Source organism: Geospiza fortis, unplaced genomic scaffold (assembly GCF_000277835.1).
Source record: "Geospiza fortis unplaced genomic scaffold, GeoFor_1.0 scaffold98, whole genome shotgun sequence".
NCBI classification, from domain to species: Eukaryota; Metazoa; Chordata; class Aves; order Passeriformes; family Thraupidae; genus Geospiza; species Geospiza fortis.
The window spans coordinates 11,198,629-11,220,135 of NW_005054306.1; the positions used below are offsets into that span (position 1 = coordinate 11,198,629).

Here is a 21,507-nt window from a genome sequence, read left to right on the forward strand (position 1 = left end):
GAAATGTTACCTGACAAACCTGACACCAGCCAAGGTGACTCACACCACTCCCAATCATCATCAGTTCAATCAATCATCAGTTCAACATCAATCAGTTCAAGTTAGACTGTAGCATGGCCATTTTTATAGAACACAGAGAGAATGCAGCCAGCCTATATCTCTCAGAAGACTCCTCAGCTACTCTGATGCCTTCTCTTCATGCTTCTCATTCTCAAGCTACTCATGCATTCTCATTCTCGAGCTCCGGCTTCTGGCCACCATTCCAGATACAGTGCTCTATACATCAACTATTTTGACTGGGGCCTAATGCACATAATACAGCGCTGAAAAACATTATCATCACTATTATGCAAAATATATATACAAGCTCTGATATAGAACTGCAGAATACACACACAATGTGGCTTTACTATTCATATGTGGCTAGAATACAAATTCTTTTTCTAGGAGTGGGAAGAGGAAAGTAACAGAGTCCTCACACCCACTCTGCATTTTTCTGGTTTGTTTCTGATTTGGTGCAAATTAAGGAATATTAAATTGGTTCCAATCCTCAGGAAATTTTCATTCAAAAATTATAAAACCAGACAAAGTACAAAACTCCATTTTCTGCTTGCTTACCTGGTATACCACGGTGGGCAGGTTTCCTATTCAGCTGCGTGACTTTTTGGTACATTTTTTTGCAGTTCTTTTGGTTTGGCTTTGGTTTTGGCAAACAAGTAGTCTTCAGTGTTTTTACAGCAGTGGCTATTACAGAAACTATGTCTCTTGCACTTCTTATCTTGGAGGGTGGACAAAATAAACAAACTGAAAATAACACTACAATGAACAGTAAATGATGAATGACTTACAGTACAAAAAACAGTGTAAAAAGGAAGACAAGTTTAAATATTGTTGTGTATGAAAGGGATGAAAATAATACAAGGATGAGAATAAGTAAAATGATAGGCTGGAACATCTGGGAAAGTAAATACAAAGACAAAGAGAACAGTCAATTAATGGAATAGCAAGTCCAAAGTTTCAACAAAATAAATAGTGAATCAGAATATGCTTGTGGAGGGACCAAGTGCCCATCTCCCATTTACTTCAGTAAGAGTTCTGCATGGTCAAGCCCAGAAATGTCCAATTGTTAAATGCTCCATTTTATTATTTGTTTAGAGAAAATACTAATTAGTTTGTTTTAAATTTGTGTAGGTCCATGCAGTGCTCTGCCTTTAAGTCTATGGGAGATCTACAAGCTCAGAACTAGTGCTAGATCAGAAAGTGAGCATGCTAAATGCCGTCTCTGTTTGATTTCATGCAATACATGTAGAGTAATTGATTAGCTTTAAACTCACTGCGTCTGTGACTTTCTGATACAAGGAAACAAAAGACTAATTAGTCAGCATAGGAATAAGAATAGCTTTCAGCTTCACCTGGCAACTACTTCGACTGTAAACTAGCAAGACAGCACAAAGTAAATTAACACAGCAAGAGACTTACAAAACATTGGATAACTTCATTAGCAATAACAAGATATGCCAACTATAGGATTGCATGATAAGATAAGGGTAGGTAATTTTCATTTTTCATGGCAAAAGATCTTAAGTCAGCAAGGAGTTTGCTCCCCAAAACCTCTCTGAAACAATTCTGCACAAAAACAAACCACAACAAAGATGCTTGTTACTGCTGCATGCAAGCAGTGATTAACAGGCCTTCAACAAGATGCAATCTATCACAGCAATTACAATATTCACATTACTGTGTGGCTCTGTGACTCCATAAAGTAGATTTGCATGGTTTCTTTTAATCTGTGGTTTGCCATGTTCTCTACAGTTTTTGAAATTTAGTATTTCCTCCTGCTTAAAATTAATAAAATTTCCCTTTTATCCATTTAATAGGAACCCATCCACTAAGAAAACAATCATGTTCGTATGTACCAAAAATACCGTTTGCACTGCCTTTAGTGGCAATGAAGGCCCAACTCTGTCAAATGCAATTGCAAAGCCAAAAAGGAGTAAAATGTTCTGTCTCCTAGAGCATAATTTTAATTTTCAGGAGACCAGATTTATTTACTGTTCACAAAAAACTCTATTGGTAGAGTATGTTTTCATATGGCCAAATGAGAATTTCAAGTAATATAGGAAACAGTGATTTTTGTTCACTGCCTAGAATAAAGAATTTTCTTTTTGTGCCATAGATCAAATTTGAGGTTTAATTTGCTTGGCAGAGCCTTTTTACCTGTAGGCCGTAATAAGTAAAAGTCTACCTGACTCACTGACAAAGGTTCATCTGCACTTCGTTCGTCCGAAGACTTTGGAACTTCCAGTCTGTCGATGAAAGCCTGGAGCTCCTTCCTGAAGGCCTTCATCTGCGCATTGATGCGGTACAGGAGCTCGTGCTCACGTATCCTGCTGCCATCGTCCTCCTCGTCCATCAGCCCAAAGAGGTCCCCGTTGGCCACATAAATTCTTGCCTCTGTGATGATGGTGCTCGTGTCGGAAATGAGGCGGTCTATTGTCTTGCCCAGCCGCTCGGCTTCAGAGCGAATGTCCTTCATCTGCTGCCTGTCAGTGAAGCTTTTCTGCCACCCCGACGGCGTTGGATAAAAAGATCTGGTGGGCGTCAGGCACCGAATGTTGCGCACCTCTTCGGAGTCGCTTTCCCCACCGATGGGACCTTCCCTTTTGCGGTGAGGGGGGCGGGAATCATCATCGCTCTCCTTTTTTCCCGCATCGCTTTCCGCATCGCTGTCTCTGGGGCTGCCACGGATCCCCAGGTGAGAGGCCAAGTCGTAGCGCTGCATGTTGGACATCAGGACTCTGTTCTCATACTGGAGCTGCATGACTTTGCCACTCAGCTCATTGATCTGCATTCGTGCAGCTTTTAGCTCCTCCTGTAATGCTTCTGTCTTGGCATTGTCATGGTGCCTAGAGCTCTCATGGGCCCCAGACTTGTACTTGTATTTGTTCAGCTCAGCTGTTATGCGTTTGTTTTGTTCTTCTAAATCAGCTACATTTCTCCTCAGCAATTCTGTTTCATCTTCTACTAGCTGCAAATGCTGTCGTAATTCTGACAGGGATTCATTCTGCTCTCCCAGGAGCGGGTTAGTGGTCCCTGAGAAATCATCTCCTCTTAAATCATCGAGCTCTGCTTTCAGTCCTCTATTTTCTACCTCTAGTTCCACTATTTTCCTCCCAAGAATGTTAGCTTCCTCCTCCACAAGCCTCAATCGAAGCTTAAGTTCAGCTTCTCTTGTGGTAGGTGGCCCACCTGCTTCACCTTTTGGCAAGGGACTGTCCAAATCCCCATAAAATGATCTGTATTTTTGCAGCTCGTGTTCAAATCTGTCTTTCTCTTTATCAATTTTAGCCATTTTCTTCCTCATCAAGGCTGCTTCTTCTTTGACAAACTGTAGCTGGCATTTCAGGTCTTCATTGTCATCCTTAGAAAAAAAAGCAGTATTTGAAGAATTTTGAAATCAAACAGGAGACCTCCAGTGGGATTGTCTTAACTTACAAGATTATCACAGGTACATGGCTTTAGATACTAAGATATTTTCCTGCAATATTTTTTCACTGATCAATAAATTAAAAAGAGGGGAAAATACTATTTTACTTGTGACTAAAATTTGCACAGTCCCCAGAAGTACCTTGGGGATGGGAAAAGGGGAGCTTGTAAAAAATCTTATATTTTCTATGCTTGCAACATCATCAGACTTTACAGTGCTCAAAAATCCTGAAATCAGCACAAATAGAGCCTATAAATCTTGTTTCACTGCTGCTGCCATTTACTTTGCCTAAAATATAGAGTAGGTGAAAGCTGGTGGATTCTGTTGAAGCACCAAGTTTGTTTAGGGAGTCCTTGAGATTAGTGGCGTTTGACTGCAGATCTGGGGCAAGAGCTCTTCCATTTCACAGCATACAGGAAAACAAAGGGCAAAGCAAAAAGCAAGCCAAGTGCAAATATGTAAACCATGTACCCCATTTCCATAGTTCCCTGAAGTCTCCACATAGGAATCAAGGCTACAGTTACATACCTCTGTTGGTGTCTGCTGTGACTTTTTTTCTGATTTGGGTAGGTCTTTGCTTCCTCTCCTCTTCAGTGATTGCTGCAATTACAACAAAAGGACATGCACTGAATTTTTCTAAAGTTATACTAAAGATGTATATAATTTGTATATCATTAATTTTAAAAGAGAGCAAATCAAATGCAACTATAAAGGAATTAATTTCTTGTAATTTTTGAGATACTAAATACAGAGAAAAGATGCCATAGACCACAAATGAAACAGCAATGGCATACAAATAAGGTTTTAGTTTAATCAGTCTGTTACCTTTTTTATTCGACACATTTTAAGACTAGTGCATTATGAATGTTTAATACATGACAAGAGTGGTAAGAAAACGGGCATCCCAAGTGGTAACTTGCAGACGGGAAAGCTGAGACAAGCAGTGAAACCCAGCTCTCCCATTTAATATTAACCCTGGGGGGGGGTAAGGCATTTTAAAAAAGCCTTAGTCTTAGACTTCGTGGTAGGACAGCTACACAAACCAGTGCCACTGAGATCTGTGGGCATCTACAAGCACGCCTTTCACTGTGTCCCATCCTCAGGCTTCAAGCTTGCAGTGCACTGCAGTCACACTTCCCTAAGTGTACACTAGGGACAAACTCACACATAGCTCTGGTCACTATGTTTGTTCTGTTTTCAGATCATATTCAAGTAAATGCCATTTAAAACTGTTTGGACTACAAAATTCTAAAGAGAAACGAATCATACCAGCCCAAAACCAGAAACACACAAACACAGGTCTGCACCACCATACGAGTGAGATTCTTTGGTGTCCTCTCATCTGCTATCTAGCCCAAGAGAGTAGAAAGGAAACTCCTGCTTTCAGAGCAGGATGCACTGAGATTGAAGCCAGCTAGTGTATCCAGCAAAAATCTTGTAGCTGCTGACAGCAGAAACTTCGTTATGGAGAAGCAGCACCAGTGGTAAACAACTGCCACCATCCCACTGGCAACACTCAATACTGATCATCAAGAAAACAGCAGGAGAGAGGCACACAAATGAGAGAATATGTTAATACATAACACCCCACTTGCAGCTGTTCCCAGTTTTTGTGTTCCCCAGGTAAACTGTAGGCCCCAAGGCAGGACAGTGATAACCAACACCATCTCTTTCCGAGACTGCGCTCTGGTAGAAACATCCTGTGAGAAACATACTCTTCCCTGCACCAGCTGGGGGAGAATCCATCTCCATCTAAAAGCTGTCCAGTTCCACAGACTGGGAATTAAAATATATTCATAATCCCCAAGAAACAGAGTACAGTGGCTGGGTATGCTGCACATAACAATCCTGCGCACCATTTGCCTGCTGGTACTAATCATCTTCTTTCTTCTGCAGATCAACTCTATTAAAAACTCCTACACTCATGGACTGCTCACTAAAAAGGAAAAGTTAATGCCACAGAAAGACCCACACGTAAATAAAATTTTTACATCTCTTGCAGAAACATTGAATGCTCTCAGTAGACCAAACAAAAAAAAAAATCAAAGATCATAGCTAGACAGCTGGATAGCTGTAAAACACTGGCTTTTAATGGAATCCAGAAAAGACATGTAAATAGTTCAATTAACTATTTATCCCTTTCAGTATAAACCCAGCAACTCTGGAATCTAGTCTACAAACAAAATGGTTATTTTCCAGAGTCACACACAAGTTATCCTGTTGTAGAAATGGTACATGGATTTTTGAAAGGGTTGTTTTGTTGTTTTCTTTTAGAATTAGCAACTTTATAAAGCCCTAAACTTCCAAAGGAGTAGGTTCCTCCTCCGTGTTACCATTAATTATACTACTATGTATCACCACTTTGAAAAAACCCTTCTCAAATCAGTTTACACTGCAAACTTTTCCTTGCCCTGCATTTATGCCAATACCACCCACTGATAATAATAGTATCAAATAAATAAATAAATAAATAAATAAATAAATAAATAAATAAATAAATAAATAAATAAATAAGCTATTGCTAAACTTTATTTCTGATTTATTACCTAAATGCCTTTTGCCCACCCTGTTGAGGTCAGCATCTCTCCAGAAATAATGAAGTTCTGGAATGCTGGGCTGAAACTTCTTTTGTACCCTATAACTTTTCAGAAGATAAGAGATATACGAAAAAGTACTTTTATAGGTTTGATGTGCAACACAACCCTCCTGTTTTTCTCCTTTCTTGCTCTATTTTTTTGGTGTTCTTTTTAGTAGCCAGGATAGCAACATTAAAATTACAACAGTAGTTGTGGCTATGTAATGACTAGGCACTACTTTCTGTTCTGCTCTATTTCAATTACAACCAGCTCTCCAGATCTTGTATTGTTTACCAACAAAATCCCAGCATTTACCAAAAATTTTATAGCAGAAAGCAATGAAGAACACGCACAATTCAATTAGCAGGATGATGTGGGTAAGAAGATTAGGCCCAGCTGGAATTGGTATGATCTCTTTTCATATGAAAAACACCATGAGACAATTTCTGATCACTAGAGGTTAAGATCTCACACATCTCAGCTGACAGAAAATATCCTCACAATCACAGTGTCCTACAACATAATGTCAGGGTACTGAGGCAATGGCAATATCACACTAAACAAAGAATGCCACATACCAAGAAGTATATTCTGCTATAAATATTAAACTTTTGCTATAAATACTAAATTTTTGAGAGTTTCTTCCAGATTGCATTTCACAAGTTACGGTGGCTACTCTTTCCATCAGGTCTCTCAAGCCTGCCTACTGCAGTCTTCCAGTTCAATTATCAACATGAAAAAAGTTATTGCCGCTAATGAAATAAACAATGAAATTCATCACAGCAAAATGGAAAAAAGAATAAAATGTTCAAACTAACATATGGCAGAATGAAAAAATAGCAATTCAGACTCCTGCATGCAAATCTTCATACTAAACTGAGACTGGACATTACTAAATTGCTTGTCACTAAAAGCCACCTCTGCTGCTTTCTCAACTGTAGCAAAAAATCTGCCCTTCATATGCTAGAATTGGTTTTGAGAGTTTCTGGGCTCAGATAATTTTTTTCCATATAATTAAAAAAATCCTATTCAGAAGTGTCCACAGCCAGGATAAGATGAGGTTTGTATTGGATGCAAACCAGATCACACGCAAAGGGCAATTCTGCTGCGGTGCTCAGCAGCATCAATTCTCCAGTGACCTTCACTGGAATTTATCCAATGTCTTGCTGGAGATGCTAAGCACTTCTCAAGATGGCATAATCCTTCTCTTGCCAGCCCTAAATCGCAAGCCAAATGTGCAGCCCTAACATCACCTGTCATGCTCCCTGTTTCTCAGGCGGAAAGAGACCTGAAATCTACTCTGAGAATAACACAATATGGAGATAATTTCATCACACTCTACTGAGTAGTAAAGCTATAAAATGAACTGAAATTCTTCCTGCCTTATTCTAAGCTACAATAAATATCTCAGCAATTAATAAAGAATCCTTAAACAAAACCTACCAAGATTTTTCAAGATGCTTAGGCTTGATTATTTCAAGCCTGATCTAGGGGTATATTATCTAAAAGTCACAGTAGGCAACCACGGGAGGAATTCCTGACACATCACAGGATTTATGCATGCACAGAGGCCCCACAACAGCCTTTATCTCTCCTCACAGAACACGGCAAAGGGTGCGCAGCTCCTTGAATCTCCACAGCTACCACAAACCTCATCTGCACAAAGCTGTGCTGTACTTGGCTATGGTAAGCTGACTCCCAGCTGCTGTGACACATCTGCAGTGCTTTTGAAAATCAGAGTAAACCCAACACTTTACACTTTACAGTCTTGAAGAGCCGATGAATACCGAACAAGTTTTGGGCTGCACAAACTTTCCTCTTTGTGTCACAGAGTGATTATGACAAGGGAATTGTAAATTTGCCCTAAGCCTCTCTCTGCATTTTCCCTTTAATCAATATTGCTGCGTAACTCATGGAGCTGGATCAAATCAGACACAAGAGAGATTTTTTAGTTTTCTGCCACTGGGTCTAATGTAATAAAAACTAAATTGACACTATCTCTGTTGGCAAATTGAAAATTTATATTCTCCAACAACAACACAACAACAACCAACCTTTGTTTTTAACATGTCTTCCTTATTCTGCAAGTCTTAGTGCAATTTTCCAGCTCAAGACCCTGGTTTTGTCTGTCATTAGCACAAGTACACAGAATGATACAATACCTTACGCCTTCCACCACCATTCAAGAGCAGAAGTCTTGAATATTTCTGTATTCTACTTGCTTGCAAAATTAAACCACAAATGAAAAAGCAGAGGATAACTGAGATACAAAAAGCACAGCCTACCTGTCCACAAAGCAAACACTAAGCACATCCCTAATAGCTGTACCAACACTCTCTTCATATTTAAAGTGGCTTATTTCCAAAACACTGCTGAGGAGCAACACAAAATGAAAGCAATGTTTACTACTGCACTAGAGAAAGAAAAATAGTTCTCAGGTAGTAGAATGACTTCATATTGTAGAAGAGAAAAGAGAAGCTGACCTCCAATATTTGTATTATTTCATTTGCATTTATTTAGGAATTATCTCAGTTACCACTTTCAGATCCTTTACTATTATTTATCAATTAAATAAGAAAAAATACAAAAGAAGGGGAAAATATATGCAATATTTGCACCTTATCTAGAGAAAGAGTTTTGCAGTTTGAACTAAAACATTGTTAGAGCATATCATAGTAACTATTGTGGTATAACTAGGTAAAAGCATTCTTTGCAGTGCTTAAATGAAGCAGCATATTTATGCTTCCATGACATTTGCTTCCTTCTTTTCCTTATTCAAAAAAAATGATGAAAGTAGATGAAAGCCACCTTTTCAAAGCTCTCACTACATCCTGGTCAAAGAGCCATCCAAACTGATACTTTGCTTTCTGTGATTGCACACTCCTTCATCCACCAGGATATCACAAAACAGTGGAAGCAATTTCTCTGAGGAGGAAGAGGTCTTCTGCCATTTGAACCTTTTAAAACATGGAAGAGCTAGACATGGTTATTTCTCCAATGCTATCCAGCAAGGCTTTGTTATAGATGCAGAAATCACAACCATCTTATGCTTGGCTCCCTAATCCTGAAATGCAAAAGAAGATCTTAGAACATCATGAATATTTTGAAGTGCAAGTGCAGGAATAAGTTATTGTACTGCATACTGATGATAGTTACACTTTTCCTAGGGTTTCCTAAGTTGGTGTTTATTTGCCAGCTCTGCTATTTGTCTGTTCTGAGAGGAGATATTCAGTCTTTTTGACGGGCTTAGCACAATGCCTAGTACAATGCACTGCTCCATCCTTTATCTGGGACTGTCAGCACGACAGACAGCACGTCAACATAGTTAAAACCACTACCACATAACAATAGCAATATTCACAGGCACAGATATGTATATAGCAATTATAAATTAAATACATAAGAGATTTCGTTTTTTCTCACACCTAGTACCACATGCATAGTTTTTCAGTCTTAGAAGGATATCTCAGAAGAGATTCCAAACAGATTTTCATGAGAACAGGAAAGTGCCAGCAACCAGACGAGGTTCATTGCCTTGGTTGCACAAATACATATATATTAATCAAAGTGTAGTTACAATATCCCAACAAAAAAGATTTGTGTCAAAAATGAAAAGTAGGGAGAAGGAAAATAGGAATGATTCTGCATGTAGTGTGTACCTCTACACTGCTCATTGGAAATGTATAGAGAAGGCGGTTCTGCAAAGCTGTGGGCCGATCACACATGTCCATTGATGTCCACGCTCATTTGATACTCAAGAGTTGCATTAAGTGCACAGACAACACTTACAATCCCTCACCTAGATTCACAGGGCGGGACAGCATCAAGCACAGGCACATCCAGGTGCATCTACAGGTGCACAGCAGAGAAAGGAGCTTTGAAGCTTACCCTCTGAGACTGTGCCCTTCTGACAACTTCCACTTACAGGCACATCTCACCAAAAACTCAGATTATAGAGTTCATTTGAAAGGATGTGAAAATTGAAGATTAATTCTTCTGTTACTCTTGGTCTCTTCTTTTGTCTGTGTTTACGTGGGGAAGCGCTTTTGTAAAGCTAACTCTTTGTAAATTGGCTGAAAAGTATTTTCTGTAATGCAACATACGGGGAAGTTTCAAAGGTGTTAGGAAAGTTTAGTCATTGAAAACAGAGGATCAGACTGCAGTGCTCTGACGTTATGCCAGCATGATCCAGCCACAAATTAAATACATTTTGATGAGCAGCTCATGTAAAGAAGGTGCTCTAGAAAAAATAAACCATGGAGACTGAGACCTGAAATGGAAGGAAGGTGTTTTATAAGTTTGGACAGCCCCACGCCTACTTTTCTCATTCTGATACCAGTCTGATTTGACCTAACCTAAGCCTGCATCCAACACTTTTCCTGGTATTTTAGCAATGGATGGAGATGAGGGGAAGGAGGACATTGCAGTCCTGGCTAGAGCAGAGTGTCCAGCTGCTTCACTAAGTTCTAGAAACTGTAAGATCCATCTCTTTATCCCCATGTCCTGTCCTCCTAAATAATAACTCTTCCCCCTAAATGAAACTTGCTCAGGTTCTTATGGGAAATGCTTACTCCCAGTAAGGGAAGGGGCTGTGACTCTTAGGCTGACATAAAACCTTAATGTAGAGGTTGACCTAAAACTATTATTTAAATGTTCCCTTTGCTAGAAATGTGAAAATCTCATTCTGAAAAGAAGCTTGACAGTCTTCCACTCATAAATATTTGATCACTGGAATGTATTTTTAATTAGCTATCATGAACAAATATTTGACTCTTCAGCATTTATCATAAATGTCACTGAACCAGCAAATCACCTGCAAATTAATACCACAGCAGCCCTAATGGGGTTATGCAAGAATCAATTCTAGGTCCTACTCTAATTAACATTTTTTCTTACTAACTGGAAAGAAGGCCCATAAAATAACATTGGATAAAGACTGCAGGGTAAAGGTTGGAGAAACACTAAATATTGGAAAGGAAGGTCACTGATACAAACCTTTCTGCAATCAAATAAAATCTGTTTTAATATGACTAAATATGAAGATACAGATGTAAGAACAAGGAATAAAAGTTATGCTAATACAACAGAAGAACTGCCTAGAGAATAGAGAAGATCTCTTGAAAAGCCATATCTCTAAAAAAAACCTGCAGGGTCATAGACAATAATCAGCTGAAATTATATCAAGGTGTAATTTTGTGACCAAAAGGTTTATTAATGTGGGATGCAGATATCAAAACTGAGGCTCATTGTGCAGTAAGTAGAAAGGGTGTGCCTCTCCACAGAATCAAACCAGCCTCAGGCACATGGAAAAATTCACTTCCAAGTAATGTCTACCTTTCTCCTTTGAGAGAGGTCAAATTCCTAACCTATGCTAAATGCTGAGTTTTCACATGGGTAAATGATAACAACCCTAAGCATGAAGATTTTAAACAAATTAAAAAACAAACACCAAAACATTGATGCTGAACTCTTGAATTTAGCAAGGCAGAAAGAAAGTATGTTTCCTGCCTGGTAACTAACTTTCAACAAATTCAGATGAGAAAGGAGGTGCAAATTTTTACCTGTTGCTGGGACAGTTTGTGAAGAGCTGTGGTAGACTGTTCTCAACTGTTAATTTTTAGCACAGACCAGCACCCTTTTCTGAAAAGTAGGCACCAGCTTGAAAAAAATAGCTGGGGTATTTTATGACCTGTGTTATTCAGAAGACCAGACTAGTTTACTGTATAAGACAGTTCTGTCCTCATAATTTCTGAACACATGAAACTTGACCAAAATTTGGAAACTGAGCAACAATACTCCTGGAAGCCCATCACAAGAAAAATAAACCTCTGCATGTATTTATATGTATCAGCAAGTCAATATTCCATTTCAAAAGTTGTTCTGGAACACTGTTACTGGTGCTTCTATAATTAATAATTTAATCAAAGATTTAAACTGCTAGCATCTGTAAATTTAAAATAATTTAGACTAGCCTGTAATTTAAAAGATTGCTGATAATCAGGGCAGTTGGATGTCATCATCAGTCATGCTTTGCAGGGAGGTAGAGTCCTCTCATTACAGACAGCACTGATGGAAACAGATGCATGGCAAAGACTTTCTAAGTGCAAGTACTCACCTGTGACCTAAGCAAAGGGCTTTGCTGTTATCCTAACCTGGATTCATTGCTAAGCTAGCCAAAGTCAATTAAAACAATCATGCAACCAGGATCAAGCAAAGCAAAACAGACTTGATACCTGCAGGTTTTATTCTACACATCTTGATCTACACGCTTGTTAATACTAGCAATGAGGGGGAAAGGGGGGAAATCACATCACATGTCAAAAAATCTAAGCAGAAACAAAGACTTCATAAAAGCACATCTGCACATCTGAGAGGTTAATCCATTCCCTTTTACTTCAAAATGCAATACTTGGAACTCTTAGCTATGGAATATTTCCAAAATCTGAATTCCTCTAATGCCAAGAGGATGCATTTGTTGATACTATGAACACTGAAGTAAATGGAAAAAACAAAAACAACAACAAAACCAAAAACAAACAAACAAACCCCACAAAAACAAACAAACAAACAACCCAAAAAAACAACCAAAAAAAACCCCCAACCCAACACATCAAAAGCCTGGTGCTCTTGTTCCTGGCTAGCATTGATTCCACATGATTCAGAAGAGCTGCTGAGCTGATCCCAGAACCCAGTACACATATAGCTGGGTGTTCCCCCTGCCAAGTGACACATATTACAGCATATAGCTATAAATGTGTGCAAATAAGAGGGTCTAAAAGATTACAGGGTCTAAAAGAAGAGGGTCAGAACATGCCATTCTGCTCCCTGAAGTGTCATATTCTTCCAGGACAGTTCAGAGGTAAAGCACGGCCAGCACACTGCCAGTTTATGAAGAATCAGCTGGCTGCCTTGAACAATGGCACACAGAAGCCATTTGCAGGGCAGTGTTCCCCACCACTGAACATGTACAACACTTCCCTTGTTGCATTTTGTTCTTCCTGCCTCCCTCCTGCACTGCACATGAGGTATGTGCCTGATGGAGAGCTCAGTGCTGTGCACACACACACACGTGCACAGCTGTACGACACAGAACACCAGCAGAGGCACAAACCTCTGTGCAATATCACTGCCACTGGGAACATGCCCTTCTTGGTAGCATGTAGCTGCCTCAGATCTCCTGCTCATTTGCTGTGTTTTGCCTCGGGAAAAAAGTCTGCTTGGACAGAGCCTGAGGTCTCCTGTTTAGCAGAAGTAACCCGGAAACCATTTCCTTCTCCCTATCCAGAAGCAACCTTTTCTACCCCTCTATGCTCCACTGCAAAATGGGAAATTAGATTCTGCTTGTTACTAACAAGAACAGATCAGAACAGTTGGGGCTGAAAGAGACCTCTGTTATGATCAGTTCCCACAACTGGCCTCAGCAAAGCACCCTGGCGCCTCCACAAATGGACAAATGTTTTGAGTCATTAATCATTTAATAGTACAGTCTCTCACAACCTCTGAAGATCTAGTCCAGTGCCCCCTGCTCAGAGCACAGACAACTGAAACAAGCTTCTCAGGGCCATGTCCTGTGTGGTCTTGAATTTCTCCAGAGGCGGAATCTCCTTCCTCTATAGGCAATGAGTTCAGTGTTTGAGCATCTTCACACTAAAGTTTGTTCTTGTCCTGTCACTGAACACCACTGAAAAGAATCAGCCTCCTTCTTCTTTCCATCCTATCAGATATTCCATAGAACTACAGATCAGGGGCCTCCCCAGACACCCTGCCCCCAGGCCCAGGAGCCCCATTTCAGCTCAGCCCATGCTTCAGGTCTTGCTTGAGTTGTGTGAGATGCAGTGAGTCTGTCATTAGCTCACCAATGGCAGTTGCTCCCGTCACCAGTCATGGACTTTGTTGATACATCTGTGCACTGGTTTTCCACCTGAATCTTAAATCTGATTCATCACCTTGAATCTGATTGATAATCTGGACTTCATAACCTTTCATTTCTAAATGGACTGCAGGCAAACACAAGTGACATTATAAAGCACCGGCAGCAAAACATTAAGTTGGGTTGATTTTGGGGGGGATTGAGTGGGGGTGAGGGCAGGGAGAAGGACATAGGAAAATGTTTTTAAAGAAGGACTAAACTCCAGCAAAAGGCTGAAGTATCACACTACATCTTTTGCATGCTACTATGGGCCATTAGGATACTAGTTAACAAGCAGTATCACTTCTCCTTCCTGTAGGAACTACATGCTAGTCAGAGCAGCACACAAAGGTACGCTTGCTTCACCAGGCTTTTCTGATTCTGAACATACTGGGTAATTTATGCCAGCCACCTAAATTCTCAGAACCATCATTCTGAAAAAAGTGATGAACAATTACTACTGAATACTAAATTTAGAAATTCTTTGATAGCTTTATTGTACATATCTCTGCTGTCCATGTTCCATTTGAGGTCATGCCAAGTTGTTTCACCTGTTTTTACACTGGAAACAGCACTGAGGTCTGAGGTCACACCCTGAGGGCCCATGACATGTTCCAGAACAGCCATCTGTACTGTGACAGGACAAGGTTCCCCTCCTTACACCGACAGCTGGGTTCAGCCAAAATGCAGAGCAGCACGAACCTCCATGGTGCTACTTCCTATTTACTCTCCTAAAGCCAGGACAAAGTGCCTACAGCTGTGAGGCTCTGCCAAACTCCTGTCATGAGCATCTGAAGGATGCATTGGGAAATTCCATGTGCAGAATAACTGAAAAATCTATCAGGCTACAGAGTTCTCTGGAGGTTTTTGAAACTGTAGATTTGCTAGAACATCCAGAGAATGTAAAGACAGAATATTCTTTCATGTGGGGTTTCTGAAAAGTTCAGTTTAATACTGTGAGAGAGATAGCCCTGAAACCAGCAATGACCACATACACTAAAACAGTAACAGAGCTATGGCAATTTCTTTTTCAATCTAAAACAAGCTCATATTTGACCTGCATCAGCACATTGCAAATACTCTCTTATTTCAGCTGTTTCTTTTAAGGGACAGGTGCATTTAGGCAGGAGTAAATACAGTGGTATAAGAGACAGAAATCATGTATAACTATTACTCATCAAAGCCTCGGTGGGACTTCCAGTAATATGATGACTTTTGGTGGACATTGATTCCATACAAAAACATCTCTGGTTCAACATCAAGAAAATGTTTCTGTTCTGCCTCTATAAAGCCTTCCAAGTAATAGAAAGCAATTTTGCAAAGTCATATGGATTTCCTCTAAATCTAGAGAATCCTAGCCTACATCTATATTCCAATTCATGTTTTTGTACCAGTACAAAGATATTGAATTTCCCCTCTCTATCATGCAATCTCTTTCTTTAAGATATAAAGATAAAATATCTTATGGCAAAAAAAAAATAAATAATCATACATAATATCTTATGGCAAAAAAAAAATAAATTCCACCTGCCAAAAATGAAAAACCGAGCAAAAATAACATGTGAGCTGGAATTTGAAATGCACAATACATTATTTAAAAAAACACCAAAAAACAAACAACAAAACCAACTTAGGCAAAACAACAACTAAAGAACCAGCGTAGATTATATGCTGTCTCTGATACTGTGAAAAGTAACATAATAGAGCTATTTAAGAATCATCTAAAAAAGGGAGGTCATTTTTACACTTTTAAGTGATCTGGCAACTTTTTGTTTCAATTAAGCAGTCAAGTTGATACCCTTATGTCTAAATTGTATATAGGGACACTTGAATGTCCATTTGAGTAAAGCAATACTGAAACTGGGAAGTACAAAAATAAAAACTTTTTTTTCTGTGACTGAGGACCATTAAGAAGCCCTCTAATATTGTATTTCCCAGACTTTTCTCCATTTGTTAATGTGGTATTGTATTTTGGCAGCCTTAGTGAAGTCAGTAGTGAAGCTGCCTACTCAGCAAAGAGATAAAAAGGTTTTCTTTCTCCTTTATATCTTGAGGAAGTCATACTCTAAAGTCTGTATTAAGAGAAACACATCTTTTACCACCTGCCCTATGGTGAGTTAATGCTCACAAACCATTTTCTCTGATAACCAGTTACCATCTACCACCTGATCCACAGTTCCCACCCTGTCCATTACTTCCACGGACAACTGGGCATGCCAAGTGATTGCCCCTTGCCAAGTAATTCCCAGCAGTATGAAATCACATGGCAGCAACAGACTGGACTTGCTGTTCTGCATCTCATTTGCCATCTCATCTGGCTCCACACCAAGTCACAGAACCTTTGCCTAGTTCTTGCACTGGTAAATGAAATGGTCAGAGACTGTTCTCAGGACCCAATGCCAACTGGCTCCTCACAATTCAGTCTCCATTCAGCTGTGATGACAATACAGCTGAACTACCCTACAGCTTCCTTTCAAACAAACAGGAACACATCCAAATTGTCGATCTGTAACAAGCTCTGACCCAGGCTAGACCCCAAATCATGCCCAAGCACTGAAGCAGTGGCAGCTGACCCAGGTCAAAACCATCTAAGGGACATGTTAGCAACTGCTTGTTCAGTGTGTGGGCCCTTCCTTAGCCTGATTTGCTTTACATATATAGTTTTTGACTGCTTGAAGTGATTCTGTAGCAAAGAACAACTTTGAAAAGAATTATCCAAGCAAAAAAAAAAAAAAAAAAAAAAGGGTTTCAGGTGCTTGAGACCAGAATGTTGGGACTGACGTCCTTTCTGTAAAACATAGTTTCTATGTGTTTGGAAGCTCAAGTTTTATTCTATGCTTCCATTTCAGTTAGGTTTTTTGTGGGTTTTTTTTAAGATGGTCATTACTTTTTTTTCCCTTTAAAATACACCTTACTGCAAAGAGACTATAATTTTACCTGGAGACTGTATATAATATCAGTAACTCCTTTGACAAGAGAGCTTGCAAATCTAAGGCTGCTGCTATCTACCACAGAGATGAAGGAAAATAAAATAAGATTCCGACACAAGGAAAGAGCTCTCACATCCCCATGAAATCAGAGTAGCAGCATTATGTTTACAGATTTAAAAGAACTGATCAGTCTTTATTCTGTGATGGCTAAATTAGTTTCTGTTTTAAACCTATTCCAGATATACTCTTTTTTACTATAGCTGCCACTCCTTCATTATTACTTTCTAATCAGCCATCAATCTTGCCACTTCTTTTACACACCCTTGTCAATTTTCAGACCATTCAGTAGAAATTAACAAAGCAGCACACCAACTTCAATGACTGAAAAATATCCCTTCCATGTATCTTTACTCACAAAATCTCTCCAAAATAAGATGTTTATGGAGCTTTATTCCTTTGAAATAATTCCATATTTATTACCTATGTTTTGGAATGCATTATTATTGAGCATATATTCAATTTTGAGTAACTCTCTTGAAGCAAAAGGCTCATGTGAATTGCTGATGGCAGATAGATAATTAAAATCTAATTTTACAAAGTTTAAGCATCAGCTGCTTCTCAAATGCACTTTTTTTTCCTGCTTATAGCATGACATTTTCAGCGAATTACTACAACAGATTCTGTTACACACATTAATTTCTGTCTCCATTATGATTCTTTTCTCATATTCAAAGAACAAAACCGAAGCAAACTCGGCTTATCCCAGTCCCTGTGAAGTCACAGTGTGCTCTGAGCAAGTGTGTCAGAATCACACCCTCACAGGTTACGAATAGCATCCCTGCTGAGTACTGTTTTTAAAGGAACAAAATACTTGGGCAAGACACCAAAGGTAACAGAATACCACACATGCAAGTCTGACTGGGGGTTACACATCTGCTGGGATGTGGTGCTTAGAAATCACTGAGCTGTGCTTGCAGATACAGGACTTTTTCTCTTTTTCCCGTACAAACCCAGGCAGACATTTTTTTCTCATCTCTTTTTGAAAAGTCTTATAAGTATCCTGTTGTGCTTTTCATCAAAACAACTTGCCTTTTTTTTGAGACAACAAACCGAAATTCCAGATCACAGAAGCCCTCTGCTTAAAGGTACTGTTGGTAAAATTGTTGCTGATAGACTTAGTATTGGATACTCCAAAAGACACAAGAAGGAACTGGTTTTGTGAGAGCCCTATTAAATCCTCCCCTGCTGCCATCTGGTGCCAGGAGCAAGCAAATTACTGTTAAGTCTCCAAAGAGTTCCACTCACTGCACTGAGCCTGTGAGGATGAGCAGCTACAGCAGCCTCTCATCTCACTCTGCTTTACTGTGCTCCCTCCATTACCAGCTGTTTGAAATGAGGCTCTAACTCTGAGGAAAAATGAAAATATGAGGTGCAATTATGATGTGCCTGGGAGACAGCATGATGGAGGAAACTTAAACTTTCTCTTTCAAACCACAACAACCAAGCATCAGTCTCCAGTGATTCATATGCATGCAGCATGGGCAACAAACAGAAGCTAGAAATCCATGAATATCCACATAGTTATGACCTCACTGGAATCACAGAGACCTGTCAGGATAGCTCACATGCCTGGAGTGCAGCAATGGATTGATGAAAACTCTAAAGGTGAGGAAGAAGGGTTTGGCTCCACACAAAAGAGCAGTTCAATTGCATCCTGTGACAGGATGGGCCAGCTGTGAGCTACGGGCAACAACCAGAGGAGAGAGGAGCACTCTCTGAAGTGTCTCCTCCTGATCATCTGATGAACGAGGAGAAATCATTTTCAGGAGGAAGCATTTTCAGACAACTAGCAGTCACATGATTTCTGCAATGGATTGAAGACACTTTTGCCACAGGTGATTAGTAAGTCAGCTGTAGCAATTACTTTGATGGACCTCTTGCAAACAAGGAATCAGTGATCAGAGGTTTAATGGACAGTGGAAGCACTGGCAGCACTGACCGTGAGACGGTGAAGTTTAAGGTGCTGGGAGAAGGGATCAAGATGACTACCAGGCAAAGAAGTTCTGAAAGCTTCCAATTATGTAATGTTACTGTTGGATATGGCTGCCTTGCCTGTTGGAAATGCTGGAAACCACCACTCTTTATGAGACTTGTTTCCAGTTTCTTGCAACCTCATTATATTTTAAGCGTTGCAGATTTTCCACACCAAGCATCTGTCCTGGGATAAGTTACCAACACTGCTAATATTTTGGGAAATTTAAGCAAATTATTCAGCGCTTTTTAAGATGACAATATTCTTGTTTGCTCATAGTAAATTATTCTAGAAACTGTTCTCTTGACACATCCCAATATGTCTGTGTTCCAGACCATTTTTGTGTTTATATACAATGTATACCTCATACTTTCCTAACTCATCAAAAGGATGACATAAACTTCTAGAAATTTTCCATTCCTATATATTACCAGGTAATTATTCATTGGAGCTTACCAGTTTGAATTGCTGAAAATTCAGTATTTATAAATTACCTCACCCTCTCCCACTGCCAGCTATCAATCTGCATGTTTCCTCCCGCTGACAGATTATGTTCCAACTCCAGGGCCAGAAGGCAAAGCCAACTAGTCCTGCAATTGTTGTTCCATGAGGGTCCGGATAAAGCTGAAGCCAGGCATTAGAACCAGAAACCTTCATTCAGGTGCTCACAGTGATATAGTTGCTGTTTCCTAGCACAGAGAGTGATCCTCCACTGCTCTCAGTCCAGATGCAAAAATGACGAGCTAAGGCTTGGAAACAAGGAAAGGAACAGAACAAACCAAGGAAGCTGACAGATTTGCATGAGGGGGCGGAGGAACCAGGGAAAAAGTAAAAATTTCACAGCAGACAGAAGTTGTAGCTAAGAAATGGGGATAATATATTTAAAGCAGAATAAGAGCAAAATTACCTAGAAAATTCTTGAAATCCAGAGAGGAGAGTGGACACTCGTGAAGAGTTGGAAGGATGCAGGGAAGGAAGGAATGATGGGGGAGAAGGACAAGACTGGGACTTAGAATCAGAAGACAGCAAAACTACTACTATCAGACATAAAAGAGAAAAAGAAAGAAAAGTAGAAAGAGAAAAAAGAAAAAGAAAAAAGAAAAAGAGACACAGGATCAAGACTGTGCGAAAGAATCTGGAGAATGTGAGACTTTGTGAGTTATAGAAGAAAGACTTGAAATAAGTGGTTGTGGTTAAATGGCAGGAGAAGGGGCCTAAAGAAAGAAAGGGTTATGAGAAAGAAGAGATACTGGATTTTCATCCTAGAAAAGCAAGGCAAGCTAGTATTGGTGATCAAGGGGACTGGAACAGCATCTTACTAGATCTTTCATAGTGTGGGTTTGTTGGTTTGAGGTGCTTTTTGGTTGTTTTGGTTTTTTTGGTGGTTTTTTTGTTTGTTTGGTTGGTTGGTTTTGGCTTTGTTTTTTTTTTGTGGTTTTGTTTTTTTTTTTTTTTTGCAAGGGTGGGGGAGGTCAAATTTGGAGATGTTTGGAGTTTTTTTATAGCAGCTTTTGTAGTGAAACTTCCAGCTATCCTTCTGATGTCTGTGCAGCCTGAACACTCAGAGGTGTATAAAGAGCTAATCTGTGCTTAAACAGGGCAGGCAAAGGTTGCAAGAGTAAGCAGAAAAGTGTAATTACATTCCTGTGGTCCCACAGCAGGATAGTGTCAAAACAAGGAGCAGAATTCAGATTTTTCCTCTCAGCTCCAGTGCCCAGTTCCCCAGACTGTGTTGCCTTCTTCCATTTCCATGCAGTGTATGAGCCAGATTGACAAGACAGGCACCACTACAGCAAAATATAGACCAATGTAGGGAGGGACAGACTCCTCTGCCTGCAGTCTGAACTGAAGGGACAAAAGACATCTCTGGTTCATGTGCCATGGTTATCACACGTTCTGGATCTGAACTAAAAGTCTGTGCTCAGAAGAAGAAAATGGTGGCTTGACAACATCACCCTAAAGCAGCTGTAAGAACTGAGCTGCCTTGCATCTGCCCAGCTTGGAGCAGTAGCAGAGCAATCCATACCCATCCAGGGAGACACAGTGTGGTGGTACCACTTGTCAGTTTCTCTGGGTCTGGATTGAAGGCACTTGAGACAGTAGCTCATGTTTGGACTCAAGAGTTTATTATTTCTTATCAGTAAAACAGTCTCACTACTGTGAGTTCGGCACCTTTTCATTAGAAAACACAAAATGGCTAACAATCACTTGTTACAAGGTCTTTTAAGACTAAACTATCCAATTAAGAATTGACACCTAGATTATTTTCCCTTTTAACCCAATAACTGATCCCAAAGAGCTGCAATGCGGACTTTTCTGCCCAATTACAAAATGCAACCCAAACCCATGAAGAAGACGGAAGAAGAAGCATGAAGAAGAAACCCAGGATGACACCCTGTGCCCTCCATCTTGCTTCCATCCACAACATACTAAAAATCCCAAAACCTAAATTTCTCACCAAGTGATTCACCTACACCAAGTGATACACCTACACTACTCTCTGTAATCTATTTCACACTTTTGTGGATTCTAGTCTATCTTGAAGTCTAGGAAACTTTCTCCATGAGAGAGGG

The 21,507-nt window shown here is 39.8% G+C and overlaps 1 protein-coding gene across 4 annotated transcripts in view; it reads right to left on the reverse strand.

Annotated features, from left to right (window-relative positions):
* LOC102044382 (protein SOGA3) overlaps window positions 1-21,507 on the reverse strand; it is a 50,392-nt gene that overhangs the window by 21,200 nt on the left and 7,685 nt on the right. Inside the window, exons 4-7 of one of the 4 annotated variants that reach the window (XM_031066695.1) lie at window positions 4,016-4,087; window positions 2,246-3,421; window positions 1,335-1,349; window positions 619-955 (exon numbers count right to left, since the gene is read on the reverse strand). In XM_031066695.1, the coding sequence (XP_030922555.1) occupies window positions 845-955; window positions 1,335-1,349; window positions 2,246-3,421; window positions 4,016-4,087 (1,374 nt within the window). In that variant the 3' untranslated portion in view covers window positions 619-844. Of the gene's footprint in view, window positions 1-618; window positions 956-1,334; window positions 1,350-2,245; window positions 3,422-4,015; window positions 4,088-21,507 lie in introns of those variants that run through there. The other 3 variants (XM_031066696.1, XM_005418470.2, XM_031066692.1) reach the window with 3 other exon arrangements.